This window comes from Equus caballus, chromosome 14 (assembly GCF_041296265.1).
Source record: "Equus caballus isolate H_3958 breed thoroughbred chromosome 14, TB-T2T, whole genome shotgun sequence".
Taxonomy (NCBI): Eukaryota; Metazoa; Chordata; class Mammalia; order Perissodactyla; family Equidae; genus Equus; species Equus caballus.
This window is the reverse complement of record NC_091697.1, coordinates 50,630,088-50,643,513: the sequence shown is the minus strand read 5'-3', so window position 1 is coordinate 50,643,513 and position 13,426 is coordinate 50,630,088. Positions and strand designations below refer to the sequence as shown.

At 38.6% G+C, this 13,426-nt stretch overlaps 1 protein-coding gene across 1 annotated transcript in view; it reads left to right on the top strand.

The window, feature by feature from the left end:
* NDFIP1 (Nedd4 family interacting protein 1) overlaps window positions 1–12,779 on the top strand; it is a 46,725-nt gene extending 33,946 nt beyond the window's left edge. The window contains exons 6-8 of the mRNA XM_023617503.2: window positions 1,993–2,059; window positions 5,903–6,008; window positions 11,740–12,779. Coding sequence (XP_023473271.1) covers window positions 1,993–2,059; window positions 5,903–6,006 — 171 coding nt within the window. The 3' untranslated portion in view covers window positions 6,007–6,008; window positions 11,740–12,779. The remainder of the gene's footprint in view (window positions 1–1,992; window positions 2,060–5,902; window positions 6,009–11,739) is intronic.
* Window positions 12,780–13,426: the final 647 nt, after the last annotated feature.

The window sequence follows — 13,426 nt, the reverse complement described above, 5'->3', positions numbered from 1 at the left end:
GCGCACAAGCTTTGTAGTGAATATTTGTGGCCCACTGGCGTCTGTCCTGCAGATTGCTCACCAGCTGCTTTCTCTGTTCTTAATGTATATAATAGGATGATATATGTGTATGTTCTGAAATTAGTTATTTTTATAATAAAAGGAAGGCTGTCACCTCTTTGGTGGCTTATCAAAAGCAGGCATTTATCTCATTAATTCTGCTAAAGCTTTAGTCTGTCTTCTTCCCTCCTTCCTTCTGGCTTCTCCCTCCTTCCTCCTTCTCTTCTCTCCTCCCGTCCAGGATTGGTTATCAGTAGCATCACTGGTTATGCCAAAATGTTTGGGGAACCAAAACTGTTTAACAGGTGCTGCTCTGTTAGGGGGCCTTATCTCTAAATTAGAGATCTTTAGTGATTTGGGAATTACCAATTAGTTAGAATTGCGTGAAGTAATTTAAAATTGTAAAAAATCTAGTCTCTTAAAGTGTTCTCTGATTTCAGATCTTTATTGCTGTTGTCAACTTTATAGATAAAACCAATGTATTCGTCATAAATTGGCATTATTAATTAATTAATGCCTGTTGACTAACCCCTGGGGTTTTTCAAACATATTTATTCTAAAGCAGTTGTTAACATTTTTAAGATTCCAAGTTCCTTTGAGACTGATAAAAGTTACGGGCTTTTTCCCCAGATGGCTGGTATACACTCATTTAAAACACGGACTTTAGGTTAAGAACCCAAGCTCTAAAGAGGCTTTTCATTCCTTCTCTAAGTCTTAATTGTTATTTTGTTAAGAAATAAAATACTATATATGTTTATTTTTTATTTTTTTGCTGAGGATGATTAGCCCTGAGCTAACATCTGTTGCTACTCTTCCTCTTTTTTTGCTTGAGGAAGATTAGCCCTGAGCTAACATCTGTGCCTATCTTCCTCCACTTTGCATGTGGGTTGCTGCCACAGCACGGCTCACGAGTAGTGTAGGTCCACACCTGGGCCACTGAAGTGAATGTACTGAACTCAACCACCACGCCACAGGGCCAGCCCCTAAAATACTATATTTTAATGTTTAAATTATGTTAATCTCTTGGACACCAAAGCCCCCAATAGAAAACAGATAAAATTAGTTACCAATCTTTTTTTTACTAAACTTTTAACTAAATTTTTAAACTGAATTGAATAAATCAACTTGTATCAGTACCCTAGGATGGCTTTGTCTGCAAGTAGCAGAAAACCTAGCTTAAAATGGCTCAGAAAACAGTGGGGAAAATTTATTTCCCAAGAAAACAAGGCCTGCCATGGTGGGAGGTTAGTTAAATCAGTGTTTCATTGACATCATCAGGGAAAACTGACACTCCTGCTCAGCATGCAGGTCTGGCTGCTCCTCCCTCAGGGTTAAGATGGCTGTGGCAGTTTCAGACATCACATCATAAACACAGCAGTGCTCAACAGAAGAAAGGGAACTATCTCTTCCCTTCCTTTTCTCTTTAAGAGCAGGGAAACCTTCTCAGCAGCCCGCAGTTCCCATTGGTCAGAATAACGTGTCAGTCCCTGGCAAAGGAATGGGATTGTCATGATGCATGTGCTAAAGCTTCGAGGTCAAGGCATGGCTGGAGGAGCAGGAGAATGTGAGGGCTCCTTAGAAAGGAGGTTAAATAGTTTGTTTTGGTGCTGGGTAAGCAAAGTAAAAGTCTCATCAAAACCTATTTCTAGAAGGGCAGATATTATGTGTGCAAAAAAAAGATTTAAAAAAAAACAGATGTGAGCACTTTCAAAACAAGGAGTCTGTAAAGTCGATATTTCAACATTGCTTTTGCATGAAAGGAAATATATTTACATATATGGTAACCATTTCAAATCAGTAATATATAAAATACTTTTGCTTATTTTAAAAAATTATTGTAAGAGCTAAATGACAGTATTAGCGTAACAAAGTCTTGTGTTTTGTGTGCCCTTAAGTTAAAATGTGAAATTGTGCCTGCTAAGCTGCTATAAAATGTTTTGCTTTATTTTTCAGTTTTCTACCTATTTCCCTGGATATTTTGATGGTCAGTACTGGCTCTGGTGGGTGTTCCTGGTTTTAGGTAAGTGCTTTTAAGATAGACAAAGGAGAGAAAAGATTATATTAAATTTTAGAAATAAAATTACTTTTAATAGGCACATGAAAAGATATTCATCATCACTGATCATCAGGGAAATGCAAATCAAAACTACACTAAGATATCATCTTACACCCTTTAGAATGGCAAAAATAACCCAAACAAAAAGTGACAGATGTTGGAGATGTTGTGGAGAAAAAGGAATTCTCATACACTGCTGGTGGGAATGCAAACTGGTGCAGCCACTATGGAAAACAGTATGGGTATTTCTCAAAAAATTAAAAATAGAAATACCATAGCCATCCCACTACTAGGTATCTATCCAAAGAGCTTGAAGTCAGCAATTCCAGAAGTCCCATGCACTCCTATGTTCATTGCAGCATTATTTATAATAGCCAAGATGTGGAAGCAACCTAAGTGCCCATCAACTGATGATTGGATAAAGAAGATAAGGTATATATGTACAATGGAATACTACTCAGCCATAAAAAAGAATAAAATCATCCCATTCACATCAACATGGATGGACCTTGAGGGAATTATGTTACGTGAAATAAGCCAGATAGAGAAGGACAATCTCTGTATGACTCCGCTCATATGAGGAATTTAAACATGTAGACAAAGAGAACAGATTAGTGGCTACCAGGGGAAAGGGGGTTGGGGGGGTGGGTACAAAGGGTGAAGGGGTGCACCTACAACACGACTGACAAACAATAACGTACCACTGAAATTTCGCAAGATTGTAAACTATCATAAACTCAATAAAAATTAACTTAAAAAATTACTTTTAGTAAACCCTCATATCGCTTACTATACAGTAATATGTTATCAATAAGTATAATTTAAAAAATATTTCTCTCTTAAAGATTGTCACCATCAGAATAACATGCCTGTTAATAAAATGTCCTTTAGTGGCGGTAGGCATTATAGTCTGTGGGTTTTTTCCCCTTGTGAGTTATTGCCACAAAGGGTACGTAGACCTCAACCTCAAATTGCTTATAGGCATATTGCGTCCAGTTGAATTGCTCATGAGTGTGCGTGGCCCATCTTCAGTTGGATCTGTCAGTAGTAAACAGAAAATGTGTAGCCTTGCTAGACATAGCTTCTGGAAGAGCTGCTTTTAGGTTTCCAGAATTCTTTAGTTCACGGTTGATGAGAATAAGAATATTATTTTGTGATGAGGAGACCTTTTTTTTTAAACATACCAGGCATTTCAGGTTGTTGGTCTTAAGATTATATTTTTTACTCTAAACATTTATTTCAAAATATTTTCTCCCAAGACATTTTAAAGCAAAGAACACTGAGGTGAATACTGTTGACTTCTTCATTCTTTGTGAAAAAAATATATATGATAGAATAACAGACCACCATCACTGCTGTCATTTCTACAGAACAACAGCAGGGCCATCCTGTGGCCGCTAAAGATGGCGTAGTTGCCTCGCTGTGCTTCTGTGACATCACTTTGTCCTATCTCCTGTTTTGGGCCTTCTTGTTCCCTCCTTAATTAAAATCCGTGGTGGCAGTGCTGCTGATAGGTCTGGCTAGCACAGCGTAGAGCCCATGCCCAACAGCCGCCTAACACATTCAGGACCTACCTGCTTCCCCTGGGTTGACAGAGCCACACATTGCTGAGTTTTACTTAGAAAATACAAGTCACCCATCACGTCACCCCCTATCTCCCCAATAACATCTACTCTACTAAGAGTCATTGGAATTCCAAGGAAAGAGAAATAGTGATTTTTCCCCCCTCCCTTGATTACCAAGAAGCTTAATAATAAAAATGACCTATAGGAGAGTTATTTTGGAGGAATGGTTCCTTGGCTTGCTTATTCTGCAAACTGCATCTTTAAGAGAAAGGTTGACTCCCCCTTGTTCCTCAAGTCTGAAGTCCACACAAATCCTGAATGGACCAAAGAAGGGCCATTAAACATATTTTGAGGTTGATTTTTGACTGTATCGAAAGTTTAAAGAAATTTAATGGACCGATTTCCTTCCTATATTAAGGTTTCATGGGAGATGAATTTATACTACTTTATAATTGATCATTCTTGCTATCTTACTGCTTACTAGTAGACAAAAAATGGTGACTTTGGATGTACTTAGTGCATTTGGATCCAATGTTTGGGTCATTTTTGGTGCTTCTCTTACAGAGAGAACCAATTTTTTTGGAGTTTTTCCTGTGCGGGCCAGGTCTACACAGAGCTCTTGAGCTGGCAGCTCATAAGCTGCATCTAGCCTGTTGTGGTTTGTTTGTTCCACAGTGATTTTCAGAAGTTTTTTTATTAGTTGCTATCATTTTAAAATCAAGAGTTTTCACTTAAACATCTGAATTTTTTTTTACTTTTCTTAAAATTGGAATATCTAGCAAAATTGGCACCCACTGTTTGACTGGAGCTGAGTTGTAGCTGTCTCCTCCAGACAGGTTATATGCTCTCCAGTTCACTAGGAGCCCCCCACCCAGCATTTGAGGGGGTGACCCTTGCTCTGTAGTCACTTGTTGCTTTTGGTGCCAAACAGAATGGTGTTCACTGAGCTCAGTCCTTATGACTCTTGGTTATTGCCAAATTCAATTCTGAGTAAAAAGAGTTTTTCACCACTGAGTGTATTTTAAAATGTATCCAAAATAAAGTGGTTGCCTAGGGCTGAGGGGAGGAAGGGAGCGAGCAGGCGAATGGGGAGTGACTGCTTATGAGTACAGATTTTTTTAGGGGTGATAAAAACATTCTAAAATTAGATTATGGTTTTGGTTGTACAACTTCATAACTATACTAAAAGCCAGTGAATTATACACATTAAACGGGTGAACTTTATGGTATGTAAATTATATCTCCATAAAGGTGTTAAAAAAAAATGTGTCTAAGACTCAGGGACCATCTGTCTCTGAAGGAGAAGGGCCAGGAGCGTCTGAGTTGCCATTGGAGGGGGCCCATCGCTTTCCCGCTGACTCCTCCACGAGGTGCAGACTTCTGTGAACATATAAATTCTGGTGTGGCCATACAAAATCATTCTTACTCCTTTACTGCCTGGTAAATAAATGGCAAAGTACCCTATTTGTATATATTTTTTAAGAATAGAGAAATAGAAGGCCCAGCCCCGGTGGCCTAGTGGTTGAGTTCGACACACACTGCACCAGTGGCCTGGGTTCAGTTCCCAGGCACAGACCTATACCACTCGTCTGTCAGTGACCTTGCTGTTGCAGTGGCTCACATGCAAAAAGAGGAACATTGGCTATACGTTAGCTCAGGGTGAATTTTCCTCAGCAAAAAAAAAAAAAAAAAAGAAAAGAAAAGAAAAACAAAAAAAATACAGAAAAAGAGTAGAGTTGAGAAGATAAGAATTGCTGTACTAGGTAAGGGGATCCTGACATCTAGTGGACAGCATTATATATTATCGACAGAGAAAGAAAATCCTATGGCAAGAAAGGATGGAATTTTTTTTACTTGAGAAGAACAGTTTATAACCTCTTCTTTCGGGAGTTAATTATCTAGGAATACTTTTTTGGAACTCAGAAGGTGGGTTTTGATAATGCTTCTCAGTAGGACTTCCAAATGTAAATGTTTGGCCCCATCTTATTTTTTGTTTCCTTTTTAGACCAATTAGATTCTGAATGCGCAAAGGAGACTTTTATTTGGCTCCTGAGATTATGTCTTCTCATTGAGAAATGGAAAGTGTGGTGTGGAAATCCTTTGGAAATTTTGGGGAACTTGCTCACGATTTGATAGCTTTTAGCAGAAAAACAATGAAATAGCGCTATCGAGGGGTATGTCTGGGGAGGGGACTTAATATGGAAATTATGAGTTCATTCTTGACTTTTCTTTTTTGAATTAGGCTTTCTCCTGTTTCTCAGAGGATTTATCAATTATGCAAAAGTTCGGAAGATGCCAGAAACTTTCTCAAATCTCCCCAGGACCAGAGTTCTCTTTATTTATTAAAGGTATTAAAGAAAAAAAACTTTCTTCTAGTCCCAGTGTCATCATGTGATACATTATAGATTTCTCTTGAGGTTTAGAGTAGGGTATACCCCCTGTGGTAGGGGGTATAGAGGAGGTAAGGAAGCCACAGTCCTTGCCTTGTAGTAGTTTCTAGTTTAGTAAGGGATGTTTCTACAAAAAGCTGTTGAAAAAGGCAAGTTAGAAAAACTGCCATAGGAGAAAACGTTATCTCAGATTCTGACAATGGAGAAGAGTCAGCGTCTTAGTAGTCATCAAGTAGCTAGGATACTTGGCTGGGACTCATGGTCTTCAGTCTTTGAATCTTGAATCCTGAAGCCTCTGCTTACTGTCATACCAGTTCCAGAGGATGGTATCGAGAAAGCCTTTCAGGCCTGATTGCTCAGCTCTAACTGTGTGCCGCCCCTAAACCCCGGGGCTGGGAGAGACCATGGGATGTGTTAGGAACTCCTTTTACCCAGCTCCCAACACGCCCACCAAGGCCTCTAGCTCTTAAAATTAGTCGAGGAGGCTTTCCTGCTGCCTTTCTTCAGTTCGCAGCCTGATGTTCCCACTCTCGTGGTGAGGAGGGTCAAGCCCAAGGAAAGGAAGAGGAGAAGAGGCCTTTTCCCGCGCCCAGCACAGGAGGACTAAGCCCTGCTCAGGCTCCTCTTTGATTCACACATGGTTTTCCCCAGAGGCTGACTGCGTCTTACATTAGTGGCCGCTAAAAGGAAGAGATGGGGAATCTTAGGAAAGAGGACACCAGAGAGAAGCCCCCCTGCAAGATCTAATAGGCCTTCTTGGACCTTACTCTTTGTTCCTTAAGACTGTTGAGGAAGGGTGGATTGTGGAGGGGGGCCTTGAGCGACATCTAGGGGCCAGCCCAGTTGAAGGCCCCAGGAAAGGCTTTGTAAGGGGTGTAGCAGTTGATAGAATCCTTAAATGAAAGGTAGAATTTCTACTAGTGGAAGTTGCATAGAGTGGGGAAGAATTTCAGGATCAACGGAAGCAAAGTGAAGAGCAGAAATAGAAGCAGGGAGGGGTGGGGCTCCCTCAAGGGACAGCAGTGTGATTGTAGCACAAGGGTGTTGAGGGTGGAGGCTGGAAAGCCAGCTTGGGACAGTGTTCTCAGATGTCTTGAGTACTAAACCCATTTGCAGTGGAACCAAGGAATTCATAGAGCAGCCCTTTAAACCCAGTGACATGTTGGCTCAGTGCAGGTCTCAGGCTATATGAACGTCAATTTGTTCTGTATTCTTTGTTGGGTTATCATAGTTTATATAGGGAATCGTATGCTACGAGTGGAGTTCCCAATTTTGAAGATTCGTGGTGGTCTCAGGATGTTTGCTTCTAGAAAAGAAAGTATCCACCATATTTAATTTGCCAGGTGGTGGGACAGCATTGAAAGTTTTCAGGCAACAGAATAATATGATGAGAACTTCTTGGATGTAACAATTTTTTTCAAGCATGGTATAATGATAACATTTGTCAACTTTTCCATGTATTACATACTGTATTAAGCACTTTACATGTATAATTAAATGTGCTTATGTAAGTAACAAGCTTATAATGATAGATAAGCTCATGTACTTGCATGGTGGAGTATATTCTGAAGGCATGTCTTATGAAAGTTAAAGCATATAAAAAACTTACGCTTGTGTTGGCTAAAGTCAGTTTCTTCAAGGGAGTATATACTTTTATTTGAAAGAAAATTTTAGTCATTAAGCATACCACCTGTGTTTATAATATTTTTTTTAAGAAAGGGAATGTTTTATTGCATGTTTAAAAGTGGGTGGCATGTCCTGAATCTGAATTAGGTTACAAAGTCTGAACATGGATGGACATTGACACTACTGTCCTAGGCCCTGTGGTGTCTCTTTGTGAACATCCTGACTTGAAGAGGCTTATCAGGTGTTCTGTGCAGTTTTATGTAATTACCATTGTCATCTCTTTTCTTTCCCCTCCTTGACTGGTTATAATTTATAGTTACTTCCTAGCCTTAGGTTTAACCCTTACCTACCAAAGACTCAAGATAATTCTTTAGCGGGGCCGTTCTCCTTCTTACTGAGGGCCCTGAGGTCAAGACAGAGTTCCCCTAATCCATCAGCGCCCAGAGTGTCCTCAGGGGACAGATTTCTTTCTTTCTTTCTTTTTAAATAATAGATTCTGTAGGTTTGGTCTAATGATAGCTTTGAATTTCTAAGTGGACTGAGATCATACCTCTGTCTGTTCCCTTCCTTCTTCCCTTAGAAGGAAATTTCGATCTTTATTTGGAATCGCACACCTTCATCTTGCTTCTAGAGATTGAGAGAAAGCCTGAACTTCTCAGTTTTCCTGTATCGTTAGGGACGTTATTGAGGGTTTTTTCTTTATAAAATTTGTTGGTTTTTTTTATTTTCTGAAATTTCTGGACTGTTTTATGGGAGTATTCTAAAACAAAGCATCATAAGGGTTCTGATCTGAAATAGGCAGTCGTCGGTAATAACGCTGTTGGAGCTGTGAAGGGAGGTTATAGGCCTGCTGTTCTCTGTATTTTGGAGTCAGAAGCTTATCATGCTTCAGGAGTAGTCAGGAACTTAGAGGTCTGGGAGCGTTCCCGTTGGAGGGCAGAGTAGGATTGCTTTGCTTTCCTGTCTGACTTTGACATTCTCCTTGATTTGAAATTGTTCCTGACGTGTCCAGAGAACTCAGAGCTCCAAATTAAGGGTTTGGGGACTTGGAGCAGCATTTAGAATCCTAATGACTTCCTTACTGATTTTCAGTATCCCCAGAGGGAACCTGGAAAGCCATAATATCCTGTGGGACAGAATTTCTTTTGTCCGTTGACAGGGTAAGAACTGTCCATCCAGATCCAAATGTAGGATGTCTTTTTCTTTAGTTCGGAGGAAATACAGTTTAATTTAGTCTGAAGATGTGCCGGAAAACCGTCATGTAAAGTGTGAAGGTTTTATTTTCTTTCATTGCGACCTCTTACTTTATTTAATGGAAATATCACTAGGGAAAAGCCAGCTGTAAGCTTACTTTTTGCTAGAAAGACACAGGTAGGGCATTTTTTAAATAACTTGCTATGACAGAAAAATAACTTAATTCCCATGCTGTACTAAGATCTGGCATTTTACTGGAGAAAGGTATAAAAATAGTCACTTTTCTATTCAGGCTACTCAAAATGTAGTGTACACAAACAAACCAACCTTGAAATGACCCCAGAAAGCCTCTTTGTAATCAGCCAAAGTAGACGTTACAAAAGCTGAACTAAGCTCATGCACTGCGGTAACAGCAGCAGCTCCGAGATTCTCTTTTGGAGCTCATTTAAGCTTAGGAAAGGAAATCTGGTTTCCTACCCCGTAGCGAGAAAAGCCAGAAGGAACTGCTGGAGGCGGGCACAAGGGCATCAGGGGTGCCTGACTGTGAGGAAGCAGAAAAACAAAATGTTCCTTCTGTGTTGTTTAAAAAGAAAAGATACCTTTTAGAAATATCTTTATCTGAAAAGGGCAAAAATGGAAAGTGTTCATAGTTTTTCTTATTTGCCAGTTAACTGGAAAATAAATTTTTATGGACTACGACTTCCTATGATGCCACCAGGTAATTGAGGGGCTTGCTACAGTAGCTGAAAGGTGGTCACACAGTTAACTGGTATGTTACTGCTACTCCAAGAGCACTTGAACATAGGAAGCGTAATAGATCTTAAATTCTGTTATTTTAACCACGTCTCAAATGGGAGGAGAGAGCGTCTGTAAGCCCTGGCGTTAATGTGATAGAGCCCTTCCTAATGAGTGATTGCTGTCACCTGGTGAGCTATGCCTATTAGGCATCAGATATTTTAAGTTTTTTCGTGTGATGATAAATTCTTTCATTTCTCCTTTTTTATAAGTTTCCCCCTCCTCCTTAATACTTCTGTTATTTTATTAAAGGAAATTCACCTCAAGTTAAAGTTTGATATGTTGGACTGTGTTATAAAGTAGCAAGACAGAAATGTTTCCATGGAATTTTTGCTAAAAAATTCACATAATGTCCAAAAATAATGATTGTCTTCCTCTTGAAATTAAACAATCTCTAGGCTGTTGGATTCCTTTTGTTTCTGAAGCAGTCTTATCTACAGTTTAGTAATGATGTCCACAGTCCTTAAAACCTGTTTGTCCTCCAGTTCGTGTTCCATCATTGTTTTTGTAACAACTTGTGAGTCAAGTTGATCTGATCAGGCCTCCAGGTCTTAGACAGAGAGCGGTGAGTGCCACTCTAGCAATCTTTTTCATTTGGAGTTTATAAGGTAATTGAGATCACTCATTAGTAACCTATCTAGGTCCTGTTAATGGATTTTTAATGTTTGTTGAGTGGCTCTGACTTGCAGGGACCTATTAAAGCTGATTTACCTCTGCGGAAGCAGCATGAACTAAGGGAAGTGACCAGGTAGTTATCTGGACTGTATCATATGTTCTCGCATCTCTAGTGTTTTGACATGATAGTAATTATTACATCAGTTTTCATCCATTAACCTCCATTCGATATCAGTCTACCCATTTTCTTTTTGCTTCTACTTGACTTTGGGAGTTGCTTTATTCTTGTGTCTTTGTTCCTGCACATTTTGAGGTCTCTCAATGTAAAGAAAAGTTGCTCTTGTGTCCATATCATTGGTTTACTTCAAATCAAAACACCAACTGAATTTGGAGTTTGGGCAAATAGTAACAGTTTAAAAAGATTGTTGATTTCCTCCAGTGTTGTAGCTTCTCTGCATTTTGTCAGCCTTTTAAAGATTTATACAGTAGTCTAATCAGAAAAGATATAAAAGGGCTGCTTGTGGCTTTTACAGTAGTTTGGAAAGATGGAAAAGTAAGCTAAGGGCCTATATGTGAGCCCATCCAGCTCTCGCTTGGTGCACGGTGCTGCACAGTACTTTCTCAGTAAATATTTAAGTGATTAATAGATCTCTTTAGTGTTTCTTTTAGCATTAATATAGGGAGTTGCTTGTACCTTTTCCCATTGTTTCCATGAGAACCAAAACAATTTATTATGCTAACACAGAAATGCCTCAAAGTGTTAAATGAAAACTGCATTTAACAAAATGTTTAGACATTATTTTAAGAGCATTTATTTCAGTCATATAGATTTCTTTTTAAAAATTAGCTTTGGGGCTTCATATATCTTTTGGTTTTTTTCAGAGATACATGCCCAAAAATACACTGACGTTTTTTCTAATTGATTAAAAAAAGTATTTGTGATAGCTATGAGTTTACGGTCATTTTTTAGTTTGCCGTGCTCTAAGTATAGCATGACGTCATGGCATCCTTATTGGAAGTCTTCCTTGCATGAGATTGGGCAGAACTGGCAGGGTAAACAGTAGGTTTAGGTGTATTAGGAAGATTACCGCTGTGCCTGGATTCTCCTGTGTCTTTGTCCCCTAGTTTCAGTCATTGCTGTCGAGGTTAAGTGTGGGGTGAAGGAAGTGCTACTTGCAGGGTTCTTTTGTTAGAAGTTTGGAGAGAGAAACCCCTGACCTCATGGGTTTTAGAGAAAGCCTTCAAGTTCTTTCTAGTTCTAGAGTCTTTGATAACTTTAAGAGCTGAAATTTTAATGTTTATTGAATACTATGATGTCAGTGTATAGTAATCTTAAAGCTATGTTAAAATGTACTTCTTGTGTCTCCAAACATCCTGCCTCCTTTTGTGACTACATCCTCCTCTCAGCCAAAATAACAAGCTAACTCAAGTTTCAATATTCAATATCCTTCTCTGGCAGATGTTTTCTGGCAAAGGCCTTCCTGCGTTTATGAATTCTCTCTCAAGAAGCAAGAGAACACCTGCAGGAAGTGAATCAAGATGCAGAACAGAGGAATAATCACCTGCTTTAAAAAAATAAAGTACTGTTGAAAAAGATCATTTCTCTCTATTTGTTCCTAGGTGTAAAATTTTAATAGTTAATGCAGAATTCTGTAATCATTGAATCATTAGTGGTTAATGTTTGTAAAAGCTCTCGCAATCAAGTCTGTGATGTATTAATAATGCCTTATCTATTGTTTGTAGTCATTTTAATAGCATGAGCCTTGTCCCTGTAGTCAGTAGGGGGCAGTCTTGCTTTATTCATCCTCCATCTCAAAATGAATTTGGAATTAAATATTTTAGTGTAAGATATGTATAATGCTGGCCATTTTAAAGGGATTTTCTCAAAAGTTAAAACTTTTGTTATGATTGCATTTCTGCACATAATCCATATTTGCTGTTAAAATTAATCTAGAAATTTATTCAGTTGTACTGTGAACACCTGGAAGCAAAGTCATAGTGCAAAGTACATTTAAAGTGTGGTCAAGAATGTGTTCTTAATTGGTCAATAATAAACATTGATTTTTTATAGTCTGTATTCTAAATTTTGCAGTACCTTGTTCTGTGTTGTGTACCTAAGGGATTGCAGAGGTGTTGTCACTGTATAAAATAGAAAGGACAAGGACAAATGCACCTTAATTATTAAAATGCAATTCTTGACACTTTCTGTGTGATTAGAGTCCCTACCTCTTTTTTTCCTTTTCTTTTGTCTCCTGATGATTAGGCCCAGGGCTGGGAGTAGAGAGGGGATTAGGTACTAGGAGCAAAGAAAGAATTAGCATGGAACTTTTGAGATGATCCCTAACATACTGTATTACTTGCTTTTACAATGTGTTAGCAGAAACTGATGCGTTATAAATGTAGGATGATGTGCTTTCTGCCAAGTGGTAATTCACCTTGGTTTGCTATGTTAAAACTGTAAATATAACAGAACATTAATAAACGTCTCTTGTGTAGCAACTTTTGCTGTAGATCAGTGTTTAATTTCTTGGTTTGCATCTGTTGATTGCTAAGGCAATTTTTTCTGATCTTCATTCAAACAGATTCATACAGAATTATTCAGGAAATATAAAAAATTGGTCTTAGGCCAATTTTTTCTTCTTTTTCAGCACAGGAAGTTTTCTTCTTTCATATCATACTCAATACATTCCTAAAAATACATGTGAAAATTGGTTCTGCAAAAGATAATGGGCTAAAATAGGGAGGAGTTGTAGAGATCTTAAATCATTCTGGAATTCCCAATTATGCTTCGTGTTTTAGACATAGTCTTAGATAATTTATTTCCAATATTTTCTGCGCATTCTCTGCATTTGCCTTTTTTCTCAGTTGAGCACAGCCAAATAGTTTAAGTCCTGTGAGCACCCAGTTGAGGCGAAAGATGTCTTCATTCCTCCTGATTTCCATTCTTATCTCAGTTGTGTTAAATTTAGAGACTAGTAGTTCTTATAATATCAGCCATTTGATTGTTTTCCTCTTCCACTTACTCAAATAAAACATAAAGAAAAAAATGCAGCAAGATGGTCAAACAACTACACACACCAGCACTAGCATGGTATGATGGCTGCAAATGTTAATTTTTCTGCTGCATTTGAACATCCAGGATCAGC